The sequence below is a fragment of the Arachis hypogaea genome, chromosome 1 (assembly GCF_003086295.3).
Source record: "Arachis hypogaea cultivar Tifrunner chromosome 1, arahy.Tifrunner.gnm2.J5K5, whole genome shotgun sequence".
Classification (NCBI taxonomy): Eukaryota; Viridiplantae; Streptophyta; class Magnoliopsida; order Fabales; family Fabaceae; genus Arachis; species Arachis hypogaea.
This window is the reverse complement of record NC_092036.1, coordinates 6,830,575-6,849,130: the sequence shown is the minus strand read 5'-3', so window position 1 is coordinate 6,849,130 and position 18,556 is coordinate 6,830,575. Positions and strand designations below refer to the sequence as shown.

The 18,556-nt window shown below is 30.3% G+C and overlaps 2 protein-coding genes and 1 non-coding gene across 3 annotated transcripts; all 3 read left to right on the top strand.

Moving 5' to 3' along the window:
• Window positions 1-2,960: 2,960 nt before the first annotated feature.
• Window positions 2,961-4,334, top strand: LOC112795514 (tetrahydroanabasine acetyltransferase). Its single transcript, XM_025837505.1, has one exon. The coding sequence runs from the start codon at window positions 2,961-2,963 to the stop codon at window positions 4,332-4,334; it is 1,374 nt and encodes a 457-aa protein (XP_025693290.1).
• Window positions 4,335-14,017: 9,683 nt separating this feature from the next.
• On the top strand, window positions 14,018-16,887 carry LOC112792771 (gamma-interferon-responsive lysosomal thiol protein). Its single transcript, XM_025836129.2, has 5 exons — window positions 14,018-14,464; window positions 14,547-14,612; window positions 15,003-15,143; window positions 16,081-16,173; window positions 16,598-16,887. Exons 1-5 carry the CDS (start codon window positions 14,213-14,215, stop codon window positions 16,760-16,762), a joined length of 717 nt encoding a protein of 238 aa, XP_025691914.1. The 5' UTR covers window positions 14,018-14,212; the 3' UTR covers window positions 16,763-16,887.
• A 545-nt stretch (window positions 16,888-17,432) lies between these two features.
• TRNAS-CGA (transfer RNA serine (anticodon CGA)) lies at window positions 17,433-17,514 on the top strand. Its single transcript has one exon. It is a non-coding gene; the product is annotated as a tRNA-Ser (tRNA).
• Window positions 17,515-18,556: the final 1,042 nt, after the last annotated feature.

Below are 18,556 nucleotides of genomic sequence, written 5' to 3'. Positions count from 1 at the left end.
ATAAATGACATGAACATTTGTGATGATTTAATTGTGTGCTCAATTTTTTGGATAGACCAAATGTGTTCAATCTTTTTTTTGTTACCTTTTGGTTTTGTGAACAACTTTTCTTGTCATTTTTAAATGCTGGTTTTGTTCTCTCAGGTGGCATGTCAAGTATGATTGGCCTTCTTTCAGATCTCAAATGCCGATTTTGTTCTCAAATGCTTCAATATTAGGATTAAATTATTATATAAATGGGTAAAACAAGTTAGGATTAGAAGCATAATGTTCAATTTTAATATTTTGATATTTTTTTATTATTTAACTTTTGAGTTTGTATTTTGATAAAGATCATATGGTTTTAGTTGATGACATTTCATGTAGTGTTTTAAATTTGAAAGATATTTAAAGATTTATATTAGACTATAATTATATTTTAGGATGTTTATTTATAATTTATTTATTATTTTATTTTAAAACGATTTTTTCGATCGAACCACAGTTAAACCGGTTGAACCAATAAAACCGTAAATCAATACTTAGAGCAGTTCAATGACCGATCCGATTCTCAAAACCTTGATCATAACATTCGCAGGTGAGACAAGTTAACAAGATAAATAACATAATGTTAAAATATAATTTTTTTTAAATGTATACATCTAATAATATTGAATTTATTTTATTTATTTTAAAAATTCCAACAAATAATATAGGAGTAATATTAAAAAGAACACACAGTGTTCCTTCCTTTACCTACCTAACTAGAGAACGAAATAGGGCAGCGATTGTTCATAGTTCATACACCATTTTTGTCGAAGTCAATCTTTTCGTGCAGAGTTGACTATTTGTCCATATCTCCCTTAATTGTGTTCCCCCCAGGAATTATATTCACTTTCTTTCATTGTAATTAGTTAATAATTAAAGATAAAATGTAATTAGATATCATTCGCATTATCTATATTTTAACATCTTTTCTTTCTTTTATTATTAATATCTTGTCTCCTTTTATTAATATATTTTTATTTAATTCACATTATATATTGTAGCCAGATTATAGTAGCTAGAGTAGCTCGTTAGCTTAGGTAATTGATAGTTTGGCAGCACGTATAACAAGTTGTCCTAATATATTAACATCAAAATTAGTTAGAATAGTGTAAGGAATTTAATCAGGTAGTTATCATTATGTTGTTCATATTAAGTGTATATATATCAATTTTGCAATAATGAAATCACACTTTTTGCCTCTCTTTACTATTTCACATTTTTTGAATTTCCTTCTCTTGCGTGGAGCAATTTTTCTGTCTCACCATCACACTCTGCAACCCAACAAAATTCCCTCATATATGTTGGCATTTTCTCTCTCATTTCTCTTTTTTAAATAAAATATTTTTAAGAAAAATATGTTTAACAATAATTTAATAAAATTTCAATATTAAATATACAATTTTTATTTATAATTTTTTTTATTTTTGGTTCCTCATTCACAAAAAAAAATTAACATAAAGTTTTGTTTACTGCAGTTTTTCTTTTGTTTTTATGTTTAAATACATTCTATTTTGTAAAATAAATAAATAAATTGACATTAATTTAATTTTAATATCAACAGGAGGAAATTAAAAAATAGTATATAAGTAAGTAATATTAGTACATTAAAGTATTAGATATGTCTACAGAAAAAAAATACTAATAAAATATTTAGTGTAGGTAAGATATATAAAAGATAAATTTAACAAAAAGAAAGAAAAAGATAATTGAATGTAAAACGAAAAATGTGAATTTTATGTCCAAACCAAAATGTGTAGGATGCTAATCTAGACATGAACTTGAGAACTTGTGTATGTTATTAAACACACAATATATATATATACTAAATATTTTTTAATTTAACCTCCAACTAGCAGTTGTATGCGCGTACTTGAGCAAGAAAAGTCTTGGCATAGGTGCATGTACATATCTGGAGAAATATAATTGTATATTGATAAGAAAAATATTTGTGTTCTCCTAGCTAAAATCGACTACTTGATTTTATTTTATATTAGTTTAACATTATATAAATAGAAATGATGAGTTTTAAATAATTTTAAAGTACGTATTAGTAATATTTCATCAATATAAAAATCATTACATGTAGATATCCATAAATAATCTCATGTCCAATTTAATTATTCGTCACTATTATACGCGTGAACACAACGAGGTGATGAGAAATATTTATATGTCCTTAAAGCTAAGTATAAGTATAAGTATATATATATATATATATATATATATATATATATATATATATATATATATATATATATATATATATATATATATATATATATATATATATTACAAACATTTACACTTATTCCTTTTTTATTAAATAATTTTTTTTGACATTATAAACAAAAATGAAAGTTAAATCTAGACAAACATTAATTAATTGAAGTTAATTTTTTCCCTTCAATAGTTTACTTAACTACATAAATTAGTACACGCCCACAAACATTAATTATTATCCGAAATGTTTAGTAACCAAAGAATCATTATATGATTTTTCTATATATTTAACGAATAATATTAAGGAACGAATTTTTTTGAATCGATCATTTAATATTTTTAAAATTATTTTAATTTCTTAAATTTTATACTTTAAATCATAAATTTTAAATTATATAAATATAAATTTTAAAATTAACTAAAAGTTGACTCGCTATATTTTTCGTTTTTAACTTCTTCATTTTTAGTATAAGAAGTTTGTTAGATTTAAAAAAAAAAAACTCAAGTTTGTAAGACATGATTAAAACTAATAATAAAGATAATTTAGTTTATGAATGATGGTCATGGCGACAAGAAGGTTCATCTACCAAGTGTTATTATATAAACCACCTCTCATATCTCTCAAATCTCACTAAACCATTTCTCATATCTCAAATCTCAGTAACATAGAATCTTTCACCAAATTCATACACACATACACAATTTTAATTTCCATGGCAAATCATCATAAGAGAACGCTAAAGTTTGACATTAAACAAATTGTTTATGTGAAACCATCAAAACCCACACCAAATGGCAACATTTCACTCTCTGCACTTGATAATAGAGCTGATAACAATGGCCTATGCCATATTGTTCAAATATATCAATCCCCGAAAAATGACCAAAATGACCCTGCCCTTATGATCAAAGAAGCACTCTCAAAGGCTTTGTTTTATTACTACCCTTTGGCGGGTAGAATAGTAAAACATGCTGATGGGAAACTTAGAGTTAATTGCAATGCAAATGGAGTTCCCTTTGTAGAAGCCATTGCTAATTGCAACCTTTCTTCTCTCCACTACCTTGATGGTAGTAACACAGAGATTGCAAAACACTTGGTACTTGATCTTCCTTCTGAAGATGAACATGGTTTCCAATTATACCCTTTGTTGATCAAGGTAACCAAGTTTCTATGTGGGGGTTTCACAATTGGCTTAGGAACCTCACATGCTATAATTGATGGCAGTGGAAAATCTCAATTCTTGCAAGCCATAGCCGAATTTGCAAGTGGGAAAACCGAGCCATCGGTGAAGCCTGCATGGGAGAGAGAAAAGCTTGTTGGATCAATTACCAAAATGCCCTTGGAGATTCCTATGGATGAGTCCTCTGCCGCAGTCTCACCTTATTTGCCCACCAAAAAACTTGTTCATGCATGCTTTAAAGTTGACAATGAGAGCATAAAAAGGCTCAAGATGAGTTTGATGAAGGAAGTTATTAGTGACCAAAACAATAACATGGAAGAAAGCTTCACAAGTTTTGAGTCTCTTGCTTCCTATGTTTGGAGGGCAAGAACAAGAGCTTTGAAATTGAACAGTGATGGTAAAGTTATGTTGACTATCATAGTAGGGATAAGAAAGGACCTTCTTGATCCTCCTTTGCCTAAAGGGTATTATGGGAATATTGCTGTGGATGCAAACATTGTGTTGACTGCTAGAGAAGTCAACGAAAGACCACTCTCCCATGTAGCGAAGATCATCAAAGAAACTAAGAAGGTTGCTCAGACAAAGGAGTACGTCAAGAGAATGATCGACACGTCGGCGACGGCGGCCGACGACGATTTCGATTATGATGGAAGGGGTGCGTGCATGGTTTTGACAGACTGGAAACATTTGGGTTTTTCAAAGAACATGGATTTAGGATGGACACAACCGGTGAATTTTGTTCCTGCCCCATGTGGTTTGTTTGATAAATTGCATTTGTGTATTTTCTCATCTCCGAGTAGCTTGGATCCTTCAATGGATGGAGGTGCTAGGATCTTTGTGTCACTCCCCAATGCAGCCATGCCCAAGTTTAGGAACGAGATTGAAGCTCTTATTACGAAACCATAGGAGATTAGATGTATTTCAATTCATGTTCTAATTGTATGTGTTGTGTCTGTAGAGGGCAATATAGTAATTTCATGTTTGTTTCTATTTTATAAGTCAATGGAATAAGATTTGATTGTGTTTATTACTATACCCATTTCAACGAAGGGAAATTCAACTTTATCCTAGTTTGTTGTAAAAAAGACCTGGAGTGAAAGATTTTAGTTATGCTTTTTACAATTCTTTATCGTTCTTATATTTTTCATGGGTTTCTAAATTTCTCATTATGTGCAAAGAACAATATAATTCGAAAGGTTTGACTTTGTAATATTTTTTCCGATCGATATTTGATATTTCTGTTCTTTAATTTTACAATAATAAAAATTTTAGAGTTATGTCATGTATCTGTTGAGTTTGTAGTGAAATTTTGACTTCTAATATAGATAGAAAGTAATATGAAATTGAACATTACTCACAATAATACATTCATTATATAGTTATTAAAGAGAAAAAAAAGAAAATGAATAATTGCTATGGATGTAAATTCCTTTTGTTTTAATTGAATTGAATACATTTTGATTTTACTCATTTATATAGTTTTCTAACTTCTATAAATAATAAGAGAGCATACTATAAAATAGTTTTCTATAAAAGCTCCTTACCTATTCACCATTTTCTTTTTTCCATCCTTTGTCTGCCTCCCTTTGTTTTCTCTCTGCCTTTTTTTTATTCTCACAATTCTCCACCTCGTTCACAATTTGAAATCTACTCAAATTTTGAACGATCAAAGTATGGTATTCATATCCGGTTGCATCATTTTTACAATGACTGTCTACGTACCCTTGTTTAGGATCAAACCAATCGTAATTTATCTATTTCTTCATGTAATGCCTAACATGAAGTAACATTGAGCAATTTCAAATAGTGTTGGAACTTGCTTCCTAACACTATTTTAGTCAACATATCAGCAGGGTTTTCATCTGTGTGTACTTTTATAAGAAAAATATTACCTTTCTCTATAAAATTGCGCACGAAGTGATATCTTACATCAATATGCTTGGTACGAGCATGATGAACTTGATTTTTAGCCAAATGAATTGCACTTTGACTATCACAACTCAGATTCATGCAATCTTGTTTCAACCCCAAATCATCTAGAAGACCCCTTAGCCACAATGCTTCTTTGACCCCTTATGCTACTGCCATGTACTCAACCTCTGTAATAGATGATGCCACTATAGCTTGTAACATCAATCGCCAACTAACTAGAGCACTTTATATTTTATATACATAACCAGTCGTAGAACGTCTTCTATCCAGATCACCAGCATAATCAGAATCAACAAAGTCGCTGATTTGACATGATGATTTTCCACTAAAGTATAAACATTTATCAATGATACCCTTCAAGTATCTTAATATCCACTTGACTGCTTCCCAATGTGTCTTATCCGGGTTTGCCATGAACCTGCTAACAACACTGATTGCTTGTGAAATATCTGGGCGTGTACACACCATAGCATACGTTAGGCTACCGACTGCACTAGCATAAGGTACATTTTTCATGTAAGCCTTATCCTCTGTTGTTGTGGGAGATTGCTTACTAGAGAGCCTAAAATGTGGAGCCAACGGCATTACCACTGATTTAGCATTTTTCATTTCAAACCTTTCAATGACGCGCTCAATGTATCCTCTTTGGCTCAAGAACAATTTTTGGCTTGATCTCTCTCTCTTTTAATTTTCATGCCTAATATTTTTCGTGCAGCACCCAAGTCTTTTCTTTCAAATTCTTTACCAAGTTGAACCTTTAACATATCTATCTCTACCTTACTCTAAGAGACAATAAGTATGTCATCCACGTACAATGGAAGATATATATAATCACCTCTAGGAAGCTTACGAATGTATACACAACAATCATAATTATTTCTGGAAAAACCTTATTTTAATATAAAGGAGTCAAATCGCTTGTACCATTGCTGAGGAGATTGTTTCAATCCATATAGCAATTTCCTTAAGCAACATACCTGACTTTCTTTACCCTTAACCTTGAAACCCTCAAGTTGATACATGTAGATTTCTTCCTCTAAGTCACCGTGCAAGAATGCAGTCTTCACGTCTAGTTGTTCCAACTCAAGATCACCATAAGCGACAAGACTTAAAAGCACCCGTATGGAAGTGTGTTTCACCATAGGAGAAAATATCTCATTGTAATCAACACCTTCTTTCTGTGCAAATCCCTTTGCTACTAACCTAGCTTTGAATCTTGTACCATCTGACTTAGTAGGATCTTCTTTTCTTTTATACACCCACTTACAACCAATTGCAGTCTTTTTCATGGACAATGGGACCACATCCCATGTCTTGTTCTTATGAAGAGATTGCATCTCTTCCTCTATAGCGACAAACCAACTCTCTCTATCTTTGTCTTTGATAGCATGTTTGAAGGTGACCGGTTCATCATCCTCCATTGAGAGTTCATAATCTACCAAGTTTACCTGCCCATAATGTCTCAAAAGCTTGTCTGACCCAAATTTCTGAACAAATTTATAATTCCTCTTTGGCCTAGTAGATGCCAAAGAATCCTACTGCTGCTGTTGTAATGCATGTGCATTTTCTCGCTAAATTTTTTCATGATCAAGTTCATCCTCTGCGTCATCTCGAGTAGCATTAAGATGCTCCCCCTGAACATTACTAGAGTCTATTTGTTGGTATTTAGACTCTATCTCCACCATTTGAGTATTTGAAGTTTTTCCAACATCACCATCATCTAGCACCATATCTTTAGACAAATCTACGATAGATCGTTCATCAAAGGTAACATCCCTGCTAATTACAAACTTAGAATCATTTACACTCCAAAGGTGATAGCCTTGAACCCCTCTTGGATACCCCAAAAAGATTGCCTTCTTAGCTCTATCATCAAGCTTATTATCTTTGACATGATAATAGGCTGTGCATCCAAAGACTCTGAGTTTCTCGTAATCTGCATGTTCCCCCTAACAATACCTTATAAGGTGTGTTTTCATCTAGAGAAGAATGTGGGGATCGATTCACTATGTAGCAAGCTGTAGCAACCGATTCTACCCACCATTCTCTGCCTAACCCGAAATTAGAGCGCATACACCTTGCCTTCTCAAGTAGCGTACGATTCAGTCGTTCGACGACTCCATTTTGTTGTGGTGTTTCTCTAACTGTCCAGTGTCTTGCAATGCTTTCTCGGTCAAAGAACACCTTGAAAGCCCCATACGTGTACTCTGTGTCATTATCAGATCGTAGAGTTTTCAACTTCCTACCTGTTCGGTTTTCAACCATTGCTCTCCACTACTTAAAAGTATTGAATACCTATTCTTATGTTTGAGGAAGTAAATCCAAACATATTTGGAATAATCATCAACAAAAGTAACAAAATACCTGGAACCACCCTTGGAAGTAACTTTAGCCGGGCCCCAAACATCAGTATGCACGTAGTCTAACAACCATATGCTTTTATGCTTACTTGTAAAAAATTTCACCCTATGTGCCTTTCCTACACACAATGCTCACAAAATTTCATTTATGGTTTCTTCATATTCTTTAGTAAATCTTGTCCACAAAGCAATGATAGACCTTTCTCTGACATATGTCCAAGCCGCATATGTCATATTCTTGTGCAATTTGTTTGATCTCTACTTTCACTGATTTCAACTGCTAACTCAACTGTGACTGTTGTCCCTAAAAGAGAATAAAGATTACCGTGTTGAACTCCCTTCTTCACTACCAAAGAACTACGAATAACTTTTAGTACCCCATTTTTCGCAACTATTTTGCAGCCATTTTTCTCCAACAAACTTATGGAGATTAGATTTTTTTGCAAGTCTAGAATATGCCTCACATCCTTTAATGTTCTTACTCCTCTATCATGCATCTTGATTCTTATAGTTCCCAACCCTACAGTTTTATAAGCATGATCATTGCCCATTAAAACTGTGCCACCATTTATGCTTTCATAGGTAGTAAACCACTTCCTATTTGAACATATATGGTGAGAGGCTCCTGAATCAAGAATCCACTTACCAGAGATTTCATAAGATTGTTCTGTTACAAAGTAACAATCCTCTTCATCATTCGAGACGTAGCTTGCTTCTTGCTTTTTTTTTTTGGATTGTCGTTGTTCTGTTTCTTGAAAGTTATCTTCTTATTTGGACAATTTGCTTTGAAATGTCCAGCGGCCTCACCACATTTAAAGCATGTTCTATCCGCGTGAGGTCTAGATTTTGGCCTACACTTTCCACGCTTATTACCTTTTCCTCTTTCATTAGTCCTTGCTCTAGCCGCGAACAATCCTTGTGCTTTATCATTATACTCTCTTCCATTTGAAGATGACATTACACTTGTAGCAACCTTACGTAGATCATTCGCTAAAAGTGATGCCCTCGTCTCATCCATTGTCAGAGTGTCAGCCACCAGTATCAATATCTATACTAGATTTTCATAGGACTTCGGTAATGAAAGTAACAATATGAGTGCCTGGTCTTCATTATCAACCTTCACATCTATATCCTTTAAGTTTAATATGATCCTATCAAACTTATTGATGTATTCTCGGATTGAGGTGCCTTCCTCCATCTTACATGTATACAATTTGGATTTTAAGTAGATCCTGTTAGTGTCATGAAGTTACTCTCTAACTTTGTCCAGACGCCTGCTGCAGTTGTTTCTTTGTTCACCAAGAAAGCAACATCCCTCTCAAGGGATAAGATTATTGTAGCCTGTGCCTCAATATCTAATTCTTTCCAATCCTCATCTTTCATTCCTTCTGGTTTTTTCTCTTTTTCCGCTAGTGCCTTGTGTAACTTTTGTGATATAAGCAGATTTTTCATCTGCATCCTCCAATAGGAAAAATCATTTTTTCCATTGAACTTCTCGATTTCATATTTGCTTACTTTGACATTACTACTAGTAGAAGCCATTATATTCAAAATTGAATTTTACCATTCAAATAATGAATAATATAACGTTGGCTCTTGATACCAATTATTGAGTCTGCAGCGAAATTTTGACTTCTAATAGATAGAAAGTAATATAAAATTGAACATTGCTCACAATAATACACTCGTTGTATAATTATTAAAGAGAAAAAAAATGAATAATTGCTATGGATGTGAATTCCTTTTGTTTTAATTGAATTGAATATATTTTGATTTCACTCATTTATATAGTTTCCTAACTTCTATAAATAACAAGAGAGCATACTATAAAATAGTTTCTTATAAAAGCTCCTTAACTATCCATCATTTTCTCTCTTCCATCCTTTGTCTGCCTCTCTTTGTTTTCTCTCTGCCTTTCTTTTATTCTCATAGTATCTAATATCAATAACACCAGATTTTTAACCAAATTAATTACAATTAGGGAGCCATTTAGATAAAGACGTTTAAAACGTTTTTTTTAAATATGTTTTTAAGTAATTAAAATTAAATACATATAATTGATTAAACTATGTTATTTTTATCAAAATTAGATCAGATAAATTGATATGACTAAAAAATCGATAAATTATACATTGAACCGGTCTAAATTAATATTTTTTTATAAAAATAATTATAATATTTCTATTATAAAAAATGACTAAAATATTCTTATATATATATATATATATATGGGAAAGTATGAGGAGCCAATGAAATATTTATACAATGTGTATAATGGAGGTTTATAGAGTATTAGAGATATAATCGTTAGTGTTACATTTTTCCATTAGCTGAATCCAAAAATTAAATTATTTTTTCGAGAAGATGTTTATTATTCCTTGTACTCGGATGGTTATTCTAAATAGTATAGAGGATGTTCATTTCATAACTCAATAGCCATTGTACACATTGTACAAATAGTCCATTGTCTCCCTAGCAGGATCCTATATATATATATATATATATATATATATATATATATATATATATATATATATATATATATATATAAAGAACTCTAAATCCTAATATTTTTTTTGTGTATATAAAGAACTCTAAATCCTAATATTTTTTTTGTGTCGTTATAGGGTTAGAATTCAGAATTTTTAAAATTAAAAAATATATATAATAAAAATATTTTAGTCATTTTTTATAATAAAATTATTAAAATTATTTTTTATAAAAAATAATACTAATTTAAATCGGTTCAAAATTTAGTTTATTAATTTTTTGACCAAATTAATTTATATCATTTAATTTTGACAAAAATAATATAATTTAATTAATTATATATATTAAATTTTAGTTAATAACAAATATTTAAAAAAAAAATATGAAGTTTATTAATTTTTTGACCAAATTAATTTATATCATTTAATTTTGATAAAAATAATATAATTTAATTAATTATATATATTAAATTTTAGTTAATAATAAATATTTTAAAAAAAAATATTTTAAACATCTTTATCGAAGTCTCTCCCTTACAATTAATGTGTAAATACATATCAACTTGTTACTAGGCACAGGATTCGGTGGTCCAGGAACCTTTGGACCACTAAGTGGTCCAAGTAGAAAACATGTTTTTAGAGTTTTTTTATCAATTGCTACGTAGTTCTTGAACTAATTTTAATTACAAATCAACCCCATATATTTTATTTAATTATAAAAATAGTTTTTTATTTTATAAATTATTATTTTATCAATTATCAATTATATTTATTAACAATCAAATACAAAAATAACAACCAATTATATCCTCCATTCATCCTAATAATTCCAATTGATTAAAAAATTAACTTTGATCTCGTTACGTTCGTCCATGGCTTCCAAATCGTGTTTCCTTGAAATTCAATCGATTGGTTTTTCAAAACAATCGATTGAATGATAACTCAATCGATTGTACACTATATCACAAAACAATCGATTGAAAGTTGTAAGGTAGAATGGTAAAAAGCTTAAACCAATCGATTGTTTATACTTTCCAATCGAATGAATGCCTCAAAACAATCGATTGTTGTTGTTACTCAATCGATTGAATTCACGAAAACAACATGGATTTGCCAAATACAATCGATTGAAAAGTGATGACATTGAAGTTTTAGCCAAATTCAATCGATTGGTAATGTAATCCAATCGATTGGAAGGTGATGAAGTTGAATGTTTTGCCAATTTCAATCGATTGGTAATGGTACATAAAATTTATAAAACGTCAATGATATTTTTTCTTAAATTAATTTATAAAATTTTTTAGACTTGTGTCTTATGAAAAGTAAAAAAAAAAATTATAGTAGATTAAAACTTAGCTGAAACCAAATAACATAGTGTAACACACATCTTTGATCAATATTAAAAAAAAATAGCCTAATTATGTACATAAAATCCTAAAAAATACAGTCCTATCTTTTTTAATTAAGTTAGCTTTAAAATACTAATAATGCTTTTTCATGTGCTGCTTTTAATCTAAAATCTTAGAAAAAAATTGATTTAAAATATTATAATATTATTATATTGGCATAACACTTTATTTTTGTATGATAAATATAAGTACATTTTTATATAAAGTATTTAAAGTATATAAAAATGTACTCCTATTATAAAAAAATATTTAAAAAGTCATTAAATTTTTATATGTTATTAAAATTTAATAAATACAAGTACATTTTTATATGTTATTTTTAATTCAATGTACTAATAGGAGTTAAAATTAATTTATATTTAATAATTTTATACTAAAATTAATTTACTATAATTTTGTTTTATACTTCTTTTAGTATATTTTTTTTATATTATATAGCATTTTTTCTAGTATCTTATTGTACAATGTGTAATTCGAATTACCATTTGATTCGAAATGTGAGTAATTTGAATCAATTTGATTCGAACTTCCTCCTAATCACGTGTTCCTACTAATTCGAATTGATACAATTCGAATTATGCTTTTATAATTCGTTCTAAGTTGATTCGAATTACTTGTATGCAATGGTTGGGAATAATTGGAGCTGTATTGATTCGAATTATTAAGGAATGTAATTCAAATAAAGTTGTTTCGAATTATATTAAAGTGTGCTTTGGTGAATTCTTGTATCAGATTCTTGTTTGGCTTATATGCGTAATAAACCTCTCTCCTTGGCTTAAATACGTTTTTTACCCTCAGTTTTATATTAACTCTAAATATATTAAAAGAATTTACTCAATATATTCTAACATTTAACTAATTGCAAACACTTATCCCAAAACATATTTACAAAAATCAGAGCACTGGTTACTAATATTTTAACGAAACTAAATTTGTGCATAACACAAATAAATAAATTAAGCATACTTACTACTTGATACACTGCTACCTTATCAATATCATATACTTTTTGTATTTTTTACTCTGCCTTATTTGAATAAAAGCAAAAGGTACTATTGATCGGCAAAATTAATTTTATAAATTACCAATCTATAAATTAATTTTATGTACCATTACCAATCGATTGAAATTGGCAAAACATTCAACTTCATCACCTTCCAATCGATTGGATTATATTACCGATCGATTGAATTTGGCTAAAACTTCAATGTCATCACTTTCCAATCGATTGTTTTGAGGCATTCATTCGATTGGAAAGTATAAACAATCGATTGGTATAAGCTTTTTACCATTCTACCTTAGAACTTTTAATCGATTGTTTTGTGATATAGTGTAAACCAATCGATTGAGTTATCATTCAATCGATTGTTTGAAAAACCAATCAATTGAATTTCAAGGAAACACGATTTGAAAGCCATGGAGAAACGTAACGAGATCAAAGTTAATTTTTTAATCAATTGGAATTATTAGGATGAATGGAGGATATAATTAGTTGTTATTTTTGTATTTGATTGTTAATAAATATAATAGATAATTGATAAAATAATAATTTATAAAATAAAAAACTATTTTTATAATTAAATAAAATATATGGAGTTGATTTGTAATTAAAATTAGTTCAAAGATTACGTAACAATTGATAAAAAAACTCTAAAAACATATTTTTTACTTGGACTACTAAGTAGTCCAAAGTTCCTAGACCACCGAATTCTGTGCTTGTTACTAATAGGACATAACATGTGAGACAACTGGAACAAAAAATCTCCGTCTCTTTCTTAGTAATTTTATTTACGTGTTATGATATACGTAGCAAAAATAAAGCACGTAACTCACATTTTAGGTCTTTAAAAGATTCCAAATTTCAGATTTTTTCAATATTTAAAAAAAAAACATTCGAGATAAAACTACAAGAATAATGAATATGATTAAAAGTCCGACTAGTTAGATCGAGTTTGGATAATCAATTTTTAATTAATTTTTTTTGGTAAAATAACTTAAATAATAAATAATTATATTAAAAATAACTTATAAATAAGTTATTTTGTATTTAGATTTTTAACTATAAAAATACTTATTTTATAAAAATATAATAAAAAATAGAAATATTATGAGAAATTTTTTTTTTAATTTTTTTATAAATTCCTAAATAACTTCTTAAAAAATTACAATTTATTTTTAAAAATTACACCAGACATTAATATTTTTATTTTTTATAAATTAAAAATTAAAAAAAATTACTTCTAAAATTTCTCAAACAGACTCTTAATATATCACAATTAAATTCTTTTTTTAGTAATCAAATCTATGAATTACTACTCAAATTAGTCTCTCAAATTTTAATTTATTTAATTTGATCCCAAAATTTCTATTTAGTCAATAAAATAAATTAAAGCACCCCCGTGGAACTAAGTTTGCACCAAGACAGATTGTGAATGTTCATTCATGAACCATGAAGATGCCAAATATCTGCTACGAACCACACTTTCGTGTTCGCCCCACGTTCCCTCCACGTGGCATCCCTCGTGCCAATTGTATGAAAAAAACAAAAAGGTTAAAATATTAAACTCCCACTTCTGATTCTTGGAGATTCACCTATGGCTTCTCCCACGAGCACCTTCTTCTCCTTCTTCTTCTTCGCCGTGTTCTTATTCTCTCCTTCTTTATCAGATGATAATAAGGTATCTTTGGAACTCTACTACGAGAGCTTGTGCCCTTACAGCGCCAATTTCATCGTTAACTACCTCCCTCGGATCTTCCAAGACGATGAACTTGCCTCCATCGTTGACCTAAAGCTCGTTCCTTGGGGTAATGCCAAACTCAGGGCTAACGGTACCTTTACATGCCAGGTATATACTTCAACTCACTCTTGCCTCTCAACATTTTCAATTTAGGTTTTTATTTTTCAATTCACGTGCTTTTCTTGTGCAGCATGGAAAATACGAGTGCTTGCTCAACACCGTGGAAGCGTGTGCCATTGATGCCTGGCCTCAGTTGGTAAGAACTTACGAGATTAGGAATTCACCACTTGCCACTTAATACTCATTATTAATTAACTAATTAATTAATTGGATGTTAATGTGTAGTTACAAATTCCCTTGGTTATTGTCTGCATAATGAGTTCACAGTTCAATTTGAGAAATGCTACTTGTATAGCTCAAGGGCACAATTAATGCAATTACATGCATAGATGTAAATGTTCTTAGAGATTGGTAATGATTACTCAGTCAATTACATGGATTTTTTATTTGTTTCAATTTTATTCCATGTGATTTTGGTTCCTTCTTGATTTGATCTTACTGTTGGTTTTATATTTTCAGTATGACAGTAAATTGGCATGTATTGTACATTAGTCTAAGTATTTGTACATTACTTACCTTGTTGCAGAGCAAGCATTTTCCTTACATCTATTGTGTTGAGGATCTAGTTTACCAAGGTGAGTACAGGGAGTGGAAATCTTGTTTTGAGAAGCTTCATCTGGATTCAAAACCTATTGATCAGTGTTATCATGGTGATCGTGGGAAAGAGGTTAGTGCTAATTTTCTCTGGTTTCTTTCTTATAATCTTGAAAGACCATTCTGTTACAGAGAATGACCTGTGTTAATGTTACCTACTAATCAAAAGACTCTCTTAAATGACAAAATACCCTCAAATTATTTAAAATACAACAAAACATACCACTTAATAAGTCTAAAACTACTTTTGTACTTGGTAAACTGTTTGTGCATTTGATCTGAAAATTTGTGGGAATATTTGAAATATCGGACCAAACTATTGCAAAAGAAATCCACTTAATGTAAAATCACAAAATTTTAAGGATAAAAATGTCTCATTTTTCTAATCATGTTTCAAAAATGGCATCAAAATTTGATCTTTAAAGCCTTTTTGAGAATATAGATTTAACGGGAATGGATATTGTTATTTCAATTTTGATAATACTACCTTTTTTCTTCTATAAATTTATGCAAATATACAATGCATGGCATTATCAAAAATGGAAGTGACATTAGCATTTTCCATATTTAATGGTTGGATACTTTTGTCGCGTGTAAAAAAATTTTGAAGATATTTTTGTAGTTGATAAATTTGGAGGTACTTTTGTCCGCAATTTTATAATTTGAGAGTATTTTTGGTAGTTTACTCTAATTTTTTTAATGAAATTTTGAAGTTCTACTGACTATGCTACATGAAGTAAGCTTATGAGAAGAGAATTAGAAAGATTAACCGAAAGAAAGGTTGCTCTTGCTTTTGATTCTTTATAGAACTCTGGAGCAATGTAATACTTGGCAATCTTCGCATTACCTTATCTTCATAGATGATTTACTGCTTCTTTGTTGCAACGAATGTTAATATTATCTTCTTACATTAATAAAGAGATGATCAATGTGCCTTACCTTGATTCTATAGATAAATTGTTTGGCTTTGGTTTTTCTCACAATTTTAGCATTTACCTATCTGTATGCAGCTTGAGCTACAGTATGCAGCTGAAACCAATAAGCTGCAGCCACCTCATGAGTATGTCCCATGGGTAGTTGTGGATGGCGAACCACTCTATGAGGTTAGTTTATAATTTTACAATTCCCTTCTTCACTATTCGAAAAAGGAGTTGACAAATTAGTCCTCCTATTCAAAATTTGTACATGTATAATGTGTCTAGTAAGGAGGGTATGGTGAGGGACAAATCCGTCCAGTTAGTGATAAATTCCTTATTGTTCCTTATGCCTTAAACAATCTCATTATAGACATGATATATGATAGAGTTCAATGACATTGTTTGGTACATGTAACTGACCCTACCTAGTGGAATAAGGCTTTGTTGTTGTTGTTGTTGTTGTTGTTGTAGTAGTTGTTTGAACAGAGAAGAGATTTGGGGTTCACTCTAACAATAAAATTTGTGCTTTACAGGGTTCACTCTAACAATAAAATTTGTGCTTTACATTATACTTGAAATTTCAAGATTGATCGATTTTATTTTGCTGCAGGACTATGAAAACTTCCTAAGCTATATATGCAAAGCTTATAAAGGCAAGAATGCACCCGGAACCTGCACACAAGCATATCTTAACACAATTCGAAAGGTGGAACCAAAGAATAAGCATGGTGCTTGCTATAAGGAAAGAGTGATTCCAACATTAGCATATATGTAATTTATATGTGACAATGAATAAATGTATCATATATGTAATGTAATAATATCGAAAGTGGTTTGTTCATGTACTCATGTAACTTCTCAGCAAAACAATGCCGCAAAAGTAGCTATTCCCATCTGAAACTTGAATGTGTTTGCATTTTCTTTTTTTGGGTTGATAGACGCTTAAAGGTTGAAAGAACAAGGAAAAGGAAACGAAGAAATACACAGCTTAGACATGGCAGGGTCATGTCATGCAGTTAGCCACCATGTTTGCATTTTTCAAATATTAGTTAAAAGTAATTTCAATTTGGTGAAGTATGCAGAACTAATTGGGTTGCATTTGCTTACACAAAAAGAAATCAATTGTTTCAATAATTAGTTGTTGAAAATTGATCACACTTGTTTGAATTAGATATTATAGTTTGTTTTAGAACTTATTTGTTCTAGTCAAAATGATTGGTTTTGGTAACATTCAAACGTAACCTGAGTGTTAATATCTCTGGCTATATCCTTGACCCTGAGTAAGATCATGAGGGTCTCCACTTTGAATAACATTCCGAAAAATTTTAGAACCAGCCTCTAACTCCAAAAGTCCCAAACCATGTCTAATGCTATAATTTTTTTTTTGGACGTGAATGCTATAATATTTTCAATATCAAAATTTAGTGTAACATTGTAAATAAACTGTCGATATGTCCGAGTGGTTAAGGAGACAGACTCGAAATCTGTTGGGCTATGCCTGCGCAGGTTCGAATCCTGCTGTCGACGTTTTTCTTATTTTTTATCATATCCTTTTTTTTTTGTTAGCCTTTTTTCCATTATTTTTTTGCCACTATCTTTTTCCTATATCTTGGCATACATAGCACGTGATTTTGAACCAAAGTTTACAGGCCCAATAATCAGAATCAAATAAGCTCCTCTACATCAATAACAAAAATTTTGAACTCCACATGACTATCTACTAAAATCAGGGCATGTTCCGAGCTAAATGAGTTCTTAGTTCTTACTTCTCAAGTCTTAGAGACTTAAAACTATCACCAACATAGGTTGGTCTGTGTTAGCTCGCAAATTTATCTAAGTAAGTATCACTATATCTTGGCATACATAGCACGTGATTTTGAACCAAAGTTTACAGGCCCAATAATCAGAATCAAATAAGCTCCTCTACATCAATAACAAAAATTTTGAACTCCACATGACTATCTACTAAAATCAGGGCATGTTCCGAGCTAAATGAGTTCTTAGTTCTTACTTCTCAAGTCTTAGAGACTTAAAACTATCACCAACATAGGTTGGTCTGTGTTAGCTCGCAAATTTATCTAAGTAAGTATCACTATATCTTGGCATACATAGCACGTGATTTTGAACCAAAGTTTACAGGCCCAATAATCAGAATCAAATAAGCTCCTCTACATCAATAACAAAAATTTTGAACTCCACATGACTATCTACTAAAATCAGGGCATGTTCCGAGCTAAATGAGTTCTTAGTTCTTACTTCTCAAGTCTTAGAGACTTAAAACTATCACCAACATAGGTTGGTCTGTGTTAGCTCGCAAATTTATCTAAGTAAGTATCAGGAGTTTGAATCTCATTTTGTACATGTAACAATTTATTGGTCAACATTAAACTCTTAAATAAAACTTCAATCTATAACGAATTCTTTGGCCTATCAAGTTGTAGAATATCATAAAAAATAAATAAATAAAAAAATTATATATTTTGTACTTTTTAAAAGCAAGATAAAAAATATTCTTACAATATTATCTCTATTTTCTTATTTCAAGGATAGAGAATTCAAATGCCATTTT